Raw genomic sequence first — 13973 nt, 5'->3', positions numbered from 1 at the left:
ATACACACAAAGAGCCAGTGGTGCAGCACTGTGGCTATATATACACACAAAGAGCCAGTGGTGCAGCACGGTGGCTATATATACACACAAGCACGGTGGCTATATATACAGAGCCAGTGGTGCAGAACGGTGGCTATATATACACAGAGCCAGTGGTGCAGCCAGTGGTGCAGCAAGGTGGTTATATATACACACAAAGAGCCAGTGGTGCAGCACGGTGGTTATATATACAAACAAAGAGCCAGTGGTGCAGCACGGTGGTTATATATATACACACAAAGAGCCAGTGGTGCAGCACTGTGGCTATATATATACAGTTGAAGTCGGAGGTTTACAGATACTTAGGTTGGAGTCATTAACACTCGTTTTTCAATCACTCCACAAATTTCTTGTTTACGAACAATAGTTTTGGCAAGTCGGATAGGACATCTACTTTGTGCATGACACAAGTAATTTTTCCAACAATTGTTTACAGACAGATTATTTCAATTATAATTCACTGTATCAAAATTCCAGTGGGTCAGAAGTTTAAATACACTAAGCTGACTGTGCCTTTAAACAGCTTGGAAAATTCCAGAAAATTATGTCAAAGCTTTAGAAGCTTCTGACAGGCTAATTGACATAATGTATTAGTAACACACTACGCCGTCATGGATTAAAATCCTGCAGCGCACGCAAGGTCCCCCTGCTCAAGCCAGCGCATGTCCAGGCCCGTCTGAAGTTTGCCAATGACCATCTGGATGATCCAGAGGAGGAATGGGAGAAGGTCATGTGGTCTGATGAGACAAAAATAGAGCTTTTTGGTCTAAACTCCACTCGCCATGTTTGGAGGAAGAAGAAGGATGAGTACAACCCCAAGAACACCATCCCAAACGTGAAGCATGGAGGTGGTAACATCATTCTTTGGGGATGCTTTTCTGCAAAGGGGACAGGATGTATCGCGAGATCTTGGCCAACAACCTCCTTCCCTCAGTAAGAGCATTGAAGATGGGTCGTGGATGGGTCTTCCAGCATGACAACGACCCGAAACACACAGCCAGGGCAACTAAGGAGTGGCTCCGTAAGAAGCATCTCAAGGTCCTGGAGTGGCCTAGCCAGTCTCCAGACCTGAACCCAATAGAAAATCTTTGTAGGGAGCTGAAAGTCCGTATTGCCCAGCGACAGCCCTGAAACCTGAAGGATCTGGAGAAGGTCTGTATGGAGGAGTGGGCCAAAATCCCTGCTGCAGTGTGTGCAAAACTGGTGAAGAACTACAGGAAACTTATGATCTTTGTAATTCCAAACAAAGGTTTCTGTACCAAGTATTAAGTTCTGTCTGCTCTTCTGATGTATCAAATACTTATGTCATGCAATAAAATGCTAATTAATTACTTAAAAATCATACAATGTGATTTTCTGGATTTTTGTTTTAGATTCCGTACAGTTGAAGTATACCTATGATACAAATTACAGACCTCTACATTCTTTGTAAGTAGGAAAACCTGCTAAATCGGCAGTGTATCAAATACTTGTTCTCCCCACTGTAGATACTGTTCTACCTGTTTCCCCCAGCATCTTCACAAGGTTATTTGCTGTTGTTCTGGGATTGATTTGCACTTTTCGTACCAAAGTATGCTAATCTCTAGGAGACAGAACGTGTCTCCTTCCTGAGTGGTATGACAGCTGCGTGGTCCCATGGTGTTTATACTTGCGTACTATTGTTTGTACAGATGAACGTGGTACCTTCAGGCATTTGGAAATTGCTTCCAAGGATGAACCAGACTTGTGGAGGTCAACACATTTTTTTTTTAGGTCCTGGCTGAGATTGAAGGTAGGCCTTGAAATACATCCACAGGTACATCTCCAATTGACTCAAATGATGTAAATTAGCCTAACAGAAGCTTCTAAACAATGACATAATTTTCTGGAATTTTCCAAGCTGTTTAAAGGCACAGTCAACTTAGTGTATGTATGTAAACTTCTGACCGACTGGAATTGTGATACAGTGAATTAAAGGTGAAATAATCTGTCTGTAAACAATTGTTGGAAAAATTACTTGTGTCATGCACAAAGTAGATGTCCTATCCGACTTGCCAAAACTATAGTTTGTTCACAAGAAATTTGTGGAGTGGTTGAAAAACGAGTGTTAATGACTCCAACCTAAGTGTATGTAAACTTCCAACTTCAATTGTACATAGAGCCAGTGGTGTGGTGTCTATTTTAAACCTAAACACCTAATTCAGCATTAATGTTAGGTCAAATGTAAGAGCATGCCACAGTTTGCAGGCAATGAGGTCTAACAACAACAACCCCTCTTTGTATCTATTGGTAAGAGTAGGCTGCTGTTGTTAGTGTAGAACAAACCCGCAGCCACAGTCCAGAACCACATTCGAAACTCAACTATGGGGATCAAAAATGAGCCTGTTCCATCAGGAGGACAAGACAGTGAGTATGTTTTTGGAAATGTGGTCCTGTGCCAACAGGCCAGCAGCCAGAAAGCTGTTGTAGATACATTTTCTAACGGGCTGTTGGGGCACTGCCCTGTCCACTGCCATTAGGACAGGACCCCTCCAGAGCACCCTTGCCTCTGTACTTCCACACTAAACCCTCTGACACCCCTCACCAGTAAAAGCCCTAGCTGCGCAGCAATGAAAACATTATAGAACACAATGCAGCAACGCTCCGAGAAATTAGCCAAACTAGCAGAGACATTACAAACATATCCATAACAAAAACAGAGACTGCATGAGAAGTGAAAGGGCAAATGGAAACGTGTTCATATTCACATCTGAAATGACCTGCTTCATTTCAGTTTTGTGTTCTGAAGTGCAACTCATGAAAGAGTAAAAGTAGGCCTGTGAAACGGAGGGCTGCTGCCTCCAGCAGTTCCAGCTCTCTGTCTCCCACTGCCTTTCAATTAGCACCTGATTACGACCTGAACAAAGCAACAGGTGATTTGGCCTCTGATTAAGGTAACGGCCTCATTGACGCCTACAAGGCCAGTGGGAAACGGACTAATAGCGAGAGACCTGTGACCCTGCCCAACCCTATCTCCCAGACACAGTCACACACAGTCACAGGCCCGCTAACAGACAAGCACACACACACACGCGCTTTAATAAGAGGTTTGTCTCCTATCCTTTACCCTTCCTACAGAGGACATAATCAATTTGAATATCAAGTCTGAGCCACCAACAACTGATAAATCATTCACATATGCTATACAGTTGTTCATCAACCTGCAGAATACATTTCCATTTGTTTGGCTTTCATATGAGTTACACATTTCCTGGGACTACATTAATGAGTCTCAAATTAGATTGGCACTGCAATCTGCAGACAGTTTAACTGCAATAAAAAGGGACATAATAATTATGCGATGGGGTATAATCATATTTTCTACCATAAACATGAAAAAGGTACGGCAGAAACACTGGGAAAAGAGAGAAGTGTCTAATGTATTAAATAATGGGAAACAGTTGACACCCAACAATCCATCAAGTGGTCAGCTAGAGAACAACAGAAGAGACGGATGAATACTATTCTCCAGTTTCTCTCCCCAAGGGAGTGTGTATGTGTGTGTGTGTGCGCATGTGCGTATGAGCATGGGCGCCTGTTTCTGTGTGTGTGTGTGTGTGTGTGTGTGTGTGCATGGTGCCTGTTTGTGTGGTGTGTGTGTGTGTGTGTGTGTGTGTGTGTGTGTGTGTGTGTGTGTGTGTGTGTGCATGCATGCATGTGTGTGTGTTGGGTGATATATAGCTAATGGGGCGGGGGGGCTCTCATCTTCCCTTTAGATGAAGACTCTTTCATGTCTATTGAATGTCCTGTCAGAGAGAGTGGACAAGGGGGGAGTAACCAGAGCTGGCTTACCTAGTACCATAGTCATGTACTGTTCCTCTACCCCAGCCTCCAGCAACAGGGGGGGAACGTACGTGATCCCAGCTGCCACGCAAATCTCCAGGCCGCAGGTCAGGGAGTTCAGCAGGACGAGACGCCATTGAGACCTCCATCCAGACATATTTACAGGGTCGCCTTCCCACTGCTACTCCGCAACTGGGGGCTGCTGCTGGAAGACGGAGAGCCAGATGGGGCCCCGAGGGACGAGGCTCGGGGATGAGGGGGCCGTCGCAGACGGAGAACAGGGAGAACACGCGGACCGTCTCAGATGACCTGTAGGATCCATCCTGGCTTCAGCATTCTGGATCTGAAAGAAGAGAACCTACGAGAGAGGTGTTGAGAAAAACAAAATAACAGATTGACTCACGTTGGAATGCATGGAGGCTGATAGATAAGACCGGCCTGAGGAGGGAGGGAAGCTGGGAGAGAAAAGGGCTGAGACAGGTCCCTCTAAGGCTAAAGCACCTGGTGGTCAGCCTTTCTCACAAGACAAGGAAGAGGATACCAACATGTAGAGACAGTGACAGGGACTGTTAAGCTCGAAACAGCTTGTGCATACATAATGACGATATTTTGTGATGTTTTTATTCGTTTTGAACTCCGTTAAGTTTTTTTTGGGCAGCTCAGGCACACAACATTTTTTCTCAAGGCCAGCCGAAGTTCAGGAGCCGAAGTCTACGCCCCTTGTCCATAATTGGTCAACTATAAGGATTCTTCAATAAAGTCTTTGTTGTCAACGACTCGTTTTCAAGCAAATTTCTTAATTGAGAAATACTGAAAAAAGATCTTAGATGTAAAAGTGCGCGACTAAGATCTCCTCTGCATTTTTAAAAATATTAATGACAGATTCCTTAGATTAATTCGGACTATTTTGAGGACGTATATACTGGCTAAGTCGTCTCAAATAGGACAAACAGTACTATTGTCACTTTTTTCTTGTTTTTCAAGTGAAGATCTTGTAAGGGAGTATGCGAGCACACTCGTTTGGTTCGCCAAGCCGACTTTAGCTAGCTGCCAGCCGAACTGAAGCACGCTGATACCTTTAGACAGCCACAACCAGTCACAAAATGATTAATACACCAACTCAACAGTTCAGCTTCTGAACAACAGTGAGATGAGTCAGACCTACAGTTGAAGTCGAAAGTTTACATACACCTTAGCCAAAAACATTCAAACTCCGTTTTTCACAATTCATGACATTTAATCCATAATTTAAAAATGACCTGTCTTAGGTTAGTTAGGATCACCACTTTATTTTAAGAATGTGAAATGTCAGAATAATAGTAGAAAGATGGATTTATTTCAGCATGTTCCCAGTGGGTCAGAAGTTTACATACACTCAATTAGTATTTGCTAGCATTGCCTTTAAATTGTTTAACTTGGGACAAACGTTTCGGGTAGCCTTCCACAAGCTTCCCACAATAAGTTGGGTGAATTTTGGCCCATTTTCACCTAACAGAGCTGGTGTAACTGAGTCAGGTTTGTAGGCTTCCTTGCTTGCACACGCATTTTCAGTTCTACCCACACATTTTCTATAGGATTGAGGTCAGAGCTTTGTGATGGCCACTCCAATACCTTGACTTTGTTGTCCTTAAGCCATTTTGCCACAACTTTGGAAGTATGCTTGGGATCATTGTCCATTTGGAAGACCCATTTGCAACCAAGCTTTAACTTCCTGACTGATGTCTTGAGATGTTGCTTCAATATATCCACATAATTTTCCTACCTCATGATGCCATCTATTTTGTGAAGTGCACCTGTCCCTCCTGCAGCAAAGCACCCCCACAACATGATGCTGCCACCCCTGTGCTTCATGGTTGGGATGGTGTTCTTCGGCTTGCAAGCATCCCCCTTTTTCCTCCAAACATAACAATGGTCATTATGGCCAAACAGTTTTATTTTTGTTTCATCAGACCAGGGGACATTTCTCCAAAAAGTACGATCTTTGTCCCCATGTCCAGTTGCAAACCGTAGTCTGGCTTTTTTTATTGCGGAATTTGGAGCAGTGGCTTCATCCTTGCTGAGCGCCCTTTCAGGTTATGTCGATATGGGACTCGTTTTACTGTGGATCCAGGTACTTTTCCTCCAGCATCTTAACAAGGTCCTTTGCTGTTGTTCTGGGATTGATTTGCACTTTTCGCACCAAAGTATGTTCATCTCTAGGAGACAGAACGCGTCTCCTTCCCGAGCGGTATGACGGCTGCGTGGTCCCATGGTGTTTATACTTGCGTACTATTGTTCATACAGATGAATGTGGTACCTTCAGGTGTTTTGAAATTGCTCCCAAGGATGAACCAGACTTGTGGAGGTCTACAATTTTCTTTCTGAGGTCTTGGCTGATTTCTTTTGATTTTCCCATGATGTCAAGTAAAGAGGCACTGAGTTCAAAGGTAGGCCCTGAAATACATCCACAGGTACACCTCCAATTGACTCTAATGATGTCAATTAGTCTATCAGAAGCTTCTAAAGCCATAACATGATTTTCTGGAATTTTCCAAGCTGTTTAAAGGCACAGTCAACTTAGTGTATGTAAAATTCTGACCCACTGGAATTGTGAAATAAGTGAAATAATCTGTCTGTAAACAATTGGTGGAAAAATTACTTGTGTCACGCACAAAGTAGATGTCCTAACCGACTTGCCAAAACTATAGTTCGTTTACAAGAAATTTGTGGAGTGGTTGAAAAACAAGTTTTAATGACTCTAACCTAAGTGTATGTAAACTTCCGACTTCAACTGCGTGGCGACGTGGAAAATGCACCCACTTGGCACTCTTTCCCTCTCTGTTTTCTTAAGGCGAAGAGAGGGAAGGAGGGAGGGAGCTCATAACAAAAGTGGTGGTTGACAAAGAAAGAGAAAGTGTGAGAGAAACAGTCCAGATGAGCTTTCTCTCTCACTAGGTGGGAGTAGGTGGGGTCTGGGGCCAGCCCTCCACATCTCGCTGCTCTGTCATTATACTCTCCCATCCAGGCCTGATTACACCATACCAAGTCAAGAGGCTCCCTACAAGGAGAACATCACTCTCATTTTCACCCATTGTTCTCCTGGATCGCTGCTAATGAGCCCGTTTCTACCACTTCCTCCTTCGAGAGGACGAGGACCTCACACACAACGAACAGTGACATTGGCAGATCCACTCAGACCAAAGGTGAAAGTCATTTAAGTCATTTTCTGCTACACTTAGAAAAGGAACACTACGATACACAGGGGTCTTTTATGCAAGTTTACATGATGCGGATAGACTCCAGGCAGCAGTCATCCATTCAAATTGGAGTAAAAAGCATAGTCAGCATAATGAGACACTGTCTAGATGAGGGCCAATGGTCCCAATAGCAAAATAATATTTTCTGGTCTCCCAATAAAATATGGGCAAAGTGGCATTATCTTTACTTCCACTCCATTAGACAGAAGGAAAGCACACCCTGATCTTATAATCCTGCTTCAATGATGCAAATGCACGCTGCAACAACAGAGCCTCAACAGATCTAGGCCTACATCATTTACCAATTATGATTTCACAGTTCCTTAAACAACTGCCCCATCACACACACACACACACGCGCACACTCTCATGCGCAGACACATGCCTACACAGACACACAGGTACAGACACACACACAGACACACACACCCACAGCCACGAACATGCACACACACACAGAGAGCCCAACCCAGCTCCATCCCATGCGTAACACAATACCACAGTGTACCCCATCTATCATTTCCTCTCATAATCCTCCTGGGCCTGATACATCAATCTCCTCTGAAGAACATCTCCCCCCAACGATGACAAGTGTACCTTACTGCCTGCACAGCTCTCCTTCACCCACCCTGTGTCCTTTCCACCCTGTGTCCTACTAGATATGGGAATTGGCAGGGACCTCACTATACGTTATGATCATGATAAATAGGTGCTGATATTATATGTATTATGATTCTCACGATTCTATATGAGATATGTTGCGATTTGATACTTTGATTTTATTGTGATTTGATGTTCCAAACATATTGCTCACTATGTCTGCTGCAGAGAGACAAGAGAGAGCATGAGAAAATGATTTTTGATCAGTCATGGAAATTAAAGTGATGAAAAGATGGACAACAAAGATGGACAACAAAAATACCATAGTTTTGGCAAAGGTATAGTACAGCCGTCTAGCGCTAGCTAACGCTACCTATAAAAAATATGTACAAATTGATACTTGGAGTCAAATATTGATATAATATCATCCCAAAATAATATTGTGATATGTAACTGTATCAATTTTCCCCCCTATGAATAACAAATATCCTTATTTTGTCATACAAATTATTTTCTCACGAGAGAAAAGCTTGATTTTTATGTGAATAAAATAGAGCAGGAAAAGCACAAAGTGAGATGGGTATAGTATCAAGCAACGGCAGCATACTCTAACCCTCAACTGGACTAATTTACTGAGGTGATGCAATATCACATATAAGAAGAATAAAAGAGCATGGATCAGGTGTTCTTCAAGTCGGTCACTCTGGAAAAATGTATTGGGAGAAACCCCAGCTGTTATAGGACAGGATTTCATCAGCCTAGGTACCGGACTGATTCAGAGTCAGACATAAAAGGAACTCTTGACATGTTCCCAAGAGAAAAGACTCAGCCTACTGCCAAGGTGCCATCTGAGCAAGAGATGTGTGAGAAGACTGAGAACAGTTGCAGACGCAAAAACAAGATGCTAAATTCAGATTTGATGTGAAATTCCTCCACCAGTGTGGTCCATCTCCTTAGCAAACCAAATAGATACAGTTGAAGTCGGAAGTTAACATACACTTAGGTTGGAGTCATTAAAACTAGTTTTTCAACCACTCCACAAATTTCTTGTAAACAAACTATAGTTTGGGCAAGTCGGTTAGGACATCTACTTTGTGCATGACACAAGTAATTTTTCCAACAATTGTTTACAGACAGATTATTTCACTTATAATTCACTGTATCAATATTCCAGTGGGTCAGAAGTTTACATACACTAAGTTGACTTTAAACAGCTTGGAAAATTCCACAAAATTATGTCATGGCTTTAGAAGCTTCAGACTAATTGACATCATTAGAGTCAATTGGAGGTGTACCTGTGGATGTATTTCAAGGCTTACCTTCAAACTCAGTGCCTCTTTGCTTGACATCATGGGAAAATCAAAAGAAATTAGCCAAGACCTCAGAAAGAAAATTGTAGACCTTCACAAGTCTGGTTCATCCTTGGGAGCAATTTCCAAAAGCCTGGACATAACACATTCATCTGTACAAACAATAGTACGCAAGTATAAACACCATAGGACCACGCAGCTGTCATACCGCTCAGGAAGGAGGCGCATTCTGTCTCCTAGAGATGAACATACTTTGGTGCGAAAAGTGCAAATCAATCCCAGAACAACAGCAAAGGACCTTGTGAAGATGCTGGAGGAAACAGGTACAAAAGTATCTATATCCACAGTAAAACGAGTCCTATATCGACATAACCTGAAAGGCCGCTCAGTGTCAGTGAGCAACGTGAGAGGACTGTGAGAGACAGACGTGAGAGGACTGTGAGAGACAGACGTGAGCAGAGTGTCAGTGAGCAACGTGAGAGGACTGTGAGAGACAGACGTGAGCAGAGTGTCAGTGAGCAACGTGAGAGGACTGTGAGAGACAGACGTGAGAGGAGTGTCAGTGAGCAACGTGAGAGGACTGTGAGAGAGAGACGTGAGAGGACTGTGAGAGACAGACATGAGAGGAGTGTCAGTGAGCAACGTGAGAGGACTGTGAGAGACAGACGTGAGAGGAGTGTCAGTGAGCAACGTGAGAGGACTGTGAGAGACAGACATGAGAGGAGTGTCAGTGAGCAACGTGAGAGGACTGTGAAAGAGAGACGTGAGAGGACTGTGAGAGGAGTGTCAGTGAGCAACGTGAGAGGACTGTGAAAGAGAGATGTGAGAGGAGTGTCAGTGAGCAACGTGAGAGGACTGTGAGAGACAGACGTGAGTGGAGTGTCAGTGTGCAACGTGAGAGGACTGTGAGAGACAGACGTGAGAGGAGTGTCAGTGAGCAACGTGAGAGGACTGTGAAAGAGAGACGTGAGAGGACTGTGAGAGGAGTGTCAGTGAGCAACGTGAGAGGACTGTGAAAGACAGACATGAGAGGAGTGTCAGTGAGCAACGTGAGAGGACTGTGAGAGACAGACGTGAGAGGAGTGTCAGTGAGCAACGTGAGAGGACTGTGAGAGACAGACATGAGAGGAGTGTCAGTGAGCAACGTGAGAGGACTGTGAAAGAGAGACGTGAGAGGACTGTGAGAGGAGTGTCAGTGAGCAACGTGAGAGGACTGTGAAAGAGAGATGTGAGAGGAGTGTCAGTGAGCAACGTGAGAGGACTGTGAGAGACAGACGTGAGTGGAGTGTCAGTGTGCAACGTGAGAGGACTGTGAGAGACAGACGTGAGAGGACTGTGAGAGAGAGACGTGAGCGGAGTGTCAGTGAGCAACGTGAGAGGACTGTGAGAGACAGACGTGAGCGGAGTGTCAGTGAGCAATGTGAGAGGACTGTGAGAGACAGACGTGAGAGGACTGTGAGAGAGAGACGTGAGCGGAGTGTCAGTGAGCAACGTGAGAGGACTGTGAGAGAGAGACGTGAGCAGAGTGTCAGTGAGCAACGTGAGAGGACTGTGAAAGACAGACGTGAGAGGAGTGTGAGAGAGAGACGTGAGCGGAGTGTCAGTGAGCAACGTGAGAGGACTGTGAGAGACAGACATGAGAGGAGTGTCAGTGAGCAACGTGAGAGGACTGTGAAAGAGAGACGTGAGAGGACTGTGAGAGGAGTGTCAGTGAGCAACGTGAGAGGACTGTGAGAGACAGACGTGAGAGGAGTGTCAGTGAGCAACGTGAGAGGACTGTGAATGACAGACGTGAGAGGAGTGTCAGTGAGCAACGTGAGAGGACTGTGAGAGACAGACGTGAGAGGACTGTGAGAGAGAGACGTGAGCGGAGTGTCAGTGAGCAACGTGAGAGGACTGTGGGAGACAGACGTGAGAGGACTGTGAGAGAGAGACATGAGCGGAGTGTCAGTGAGCAACGTGAGAGGACTGTGAGAGAGAGACTTGAGAGGAGTGTCAGTGAGCAACGTGAGAGGACTGTGAGAGACAGACGTGAGAGGACTGTGAGAGACAGACGTGAGAGGACTGTGAGAGAGAGACGTGAGCGGAGTGTCAGTGAGCAACGTGAGAGGACTGTGAGAGAGAGACTTGAGAGGAGTGTCAGTGAGCACCGTGAGAGTAGAAGGGGGACAAAGCAAATGCTTTAGCAGCCTGGGGCCAGCAGGGTCCTGGGTCACTCCTATGGAGGAGAGAGGGGACTTTCACACTCGTCAAATCCCATTCCCACCAGACTCAAATACCCTGACTGTGAGAGACAGACATGAGAGGAGTGTCAGTGAGCAACGTGAGAGGACTGTGAGAGACAGACGTGAGTGGAGTGTCAGTGTGCAACGTGAGAGGACTGTGAGAGACAGACGTGAGAGGACTGTGAGAGAGAGACGTGAGCGGAGTGTCAGTGAGCAACGTGAGAGGACTGTGAGAGACAGACGTGAGAGGACTGTGAGAGACAGACGTGAGCGGAGTGTCAGTGAGCAATGTGAGAGGACTGTGAGAGACAGACGTGAGAGGACTGTGAGAGAGAGACGTGAGCGGAGTGTCAGTGAGCAACGTGAGAGGACTGTGAGAGAGAGACATGAGAGGAGTGTCAGTGAGCACCGTGAGAGGACTGTGAAAGAGAGACGTGAGAGGACTGTGAGAGGAGTGTCAGTGAGCAACGTGAGAGGACTGTGAAAGAGAGATGTGAGAGGAGTGTCAGTGAGCAACGTGAGAGGACTGTGAGAGACAGACATGAGAGGAGTGTCAGTGAGCAACGTGAGAGGACTGTGAAAGAGAGACGTGAGAGGACTGTGAGAGGAGTGTCAGTGAGCAACGTGAGAGGACTGTGAGAGACAGACGTGAGAGGAGTGTCAGTGAGCAACGTGAGAGGACTGTGAGAGACAGACGTGAGAGGAGTGTCAGTGAGCAACGTGAGAGGACTGTGAATGACAGGCGTGAGAGGTCTGTGAGAGAGAGACGTGAGCGGAGTGTCAGTGAGCAACGTGAGAGGACTGTGAGAGACAGACATGAGAGGACTGTGAGAGAGAGACGTGAGCGGAGTGTCAGTGAGCAACGTGAGAGGACTGTGAGAGAGAGACTTGAGAGGAGTGTCAGTGAGCAACGTGAGAGGACTGTGAGAGAGAGACTTGAGAGGAGTGTCAGTGAGCACCGTGAGAGTAGAAGGGGGACAAAGCAAATGCTTTAGCAGCCTGGGGCCAGCAGGGTCCTGGGTCACTCCTATGGAGGAGAGAGGGGACTTTCACACTCGTCAAATCCCATTCCCACCAGACTCAAATACCCTGAAAAGAGCCCATCAGGAGACCAGTCAGCACCTCCAGTGCCTGCCCAGTGCCCACCCCCTCCCGTACACCTGTCTTCTTCCCCTCCCTAAACCATCCTCTCTCCATCCTCACACTCCTTGGCTCCAAGGTCACCTTCAGGGCTGACCTGTAGTCTTAGAATTCTAAGAGGACTTCTCACATTTCTGCACACGACTGGCTATTTTTTGATGACTCTCAATCACAGTTTGAATGCCCTCTTTTCCCAGTCCCAGTCAGACTTTCTCAAAACCACAAGTCTCACATGACATGAACAGATAAAGAATCTTGTTTTGTGCAGGTCAGACAGACTCCAGGGTTAGAAAATGGAATGGCTGCAGAGGTATTGACCTAAGCATTGGTGGCCACACTGGGCTGAGGTGGGGAGGGATGTGAGGGAGTAGAGACTAGAGAGACTACTGTGCAGAGAATTTATCAGCAGGTTTAGCGAACCCTGAATTATGTGTAAAATAAAACACAAATGTGTTTGGTTCAAACCTGGCTCTCCTCGAAAATAACATCAACATGGCACGGCGCAGAGCTCTAGGGGGCAAACTCCTAGACGGAGCAGAGTGAGGGACACAAGGCGCACACAGCAACCCACACAACAGCCATTCCACACAAGTTTAATGATACTTCTGGCTCCACAATATATTCCAGTCATGCCCATCGATCGTCAGCCATAATCAGTACTTAATCAGAGCATCTCAGAGTCTTCTGGAGTGATTATACACACTGGGCCTAGGCACAAGGGCACAGAAGTGGCTGAGGGGGGAAGAGATGGGAGGTAGAGGGGGAAGAGGTGATATTGTCATGATAGCCCTGCTCTCCCTTTGTGCCATTACCAAGCCCATTCAGGCCCAGACCCCCAAATCAGCCTTAATGGCTCCGAGAAGTATTATTACAACACCAAACCGGCTTTGTGTACATTGTGCCAATCTGAGTAGTAGCACTTTGATCTATTTTTTGAAGACCTGTTCAATTGGGGCTTTTATTAATACGGGGGTTCATATAAAATGGTATAAAAAAAAACAGCAACTGGAGAGAGAGGAGCAGGAGAATTGACATCAGAACCACAAGGACTCATGTGGTGTTCTGGCTCGCTCTGAATGTATCCAGGCCTGCAGCACAGTAGTTCTCCCCCTCTGTGTTCCTGTTCAGGGATTGTTGGCAGGAGTTAAAGGAACAGAGCCGTGTCCACAACAGCAGGCCACATGTGTGGCTTTAACCTCCAGTCATCCAGACAGTGAATTCCAGATGGATTCCAGTAGGGTTGGGCAGGCTGGCGACTGGGCTGGGGAGGAACTCAGAAGTGAAAGGCCTTCTCTTTGGGCTCGGAGCCTTGGACTTCCATCACATCGAATAAATTCAAGTTTATTTATCACGTGGCGCGAATACAGCAGTGAAATGCTTACTTACAGGCTCTAACCAATAGTGCAAAAAAAGTGTTAGGTGAACAATAGGTAAGTAAAGAAATAAAAACAACAGTAAAAAGACAGTGAAAAACAGTAGCGAGGCTATAAATGTAGCGAGGCTATAAAAGTAGAAAGGCTACATACAGACACCGGTTAGTCAGGCTGATTGAGCTAGTATGTACATGTAGATATGGTTAAAGTTACTATGCATATATGATGAACAGAGAGTAGCAGTAGCGT

General features: G+C 45.6%; 1 protein-coding gene across 1 annotated transcript in view; it reads right to left on the bottom strand.

Annotated features, from left to right (window-relative positions):
* LOC112218782 (solute carrier family 45 member 3) overlaps positions 1 to 13973 on the bottom strand; it is a 59093-nt gene that overhangs the window by 21958 nt on the left and 23162 nt on the right. Inside the window, exon 2 of the mRNA XM_024379910.2 lies at positions 3850 to 4198. Coding sequence (XP_024235678.1) covers positions 3850 to 3997 — 148 coding nt within the window. The 5' untranslated portion in view covers positions 3998 to 4198. The remainder of the gene's footprint in view (positions 1 to 3849; positions 4199 to 13973) is intronic.

Source organism: Oncorhynchus tshawytscha, linkage group LG19, assembly GCF_018296145.1.
Source record: "Oncorhynchus tshawytscha isolate Ot180627B linkage group LG19, Otsh_v2.0, whole genome shotgun sequence".
Classification (NCBI taxonomy): domain Eukaryota; kingdom Metazoa; phylum Chordata; class Actinopteri; order Salmoniformes; family Salmonidae; genus Oncorhynchus; species Oncorhynchus tshawytscha.
Note: the sequence above shows the minus strand (reverse complement) of the source record. Positions and strands in the feature narration are given on the sequence as shown.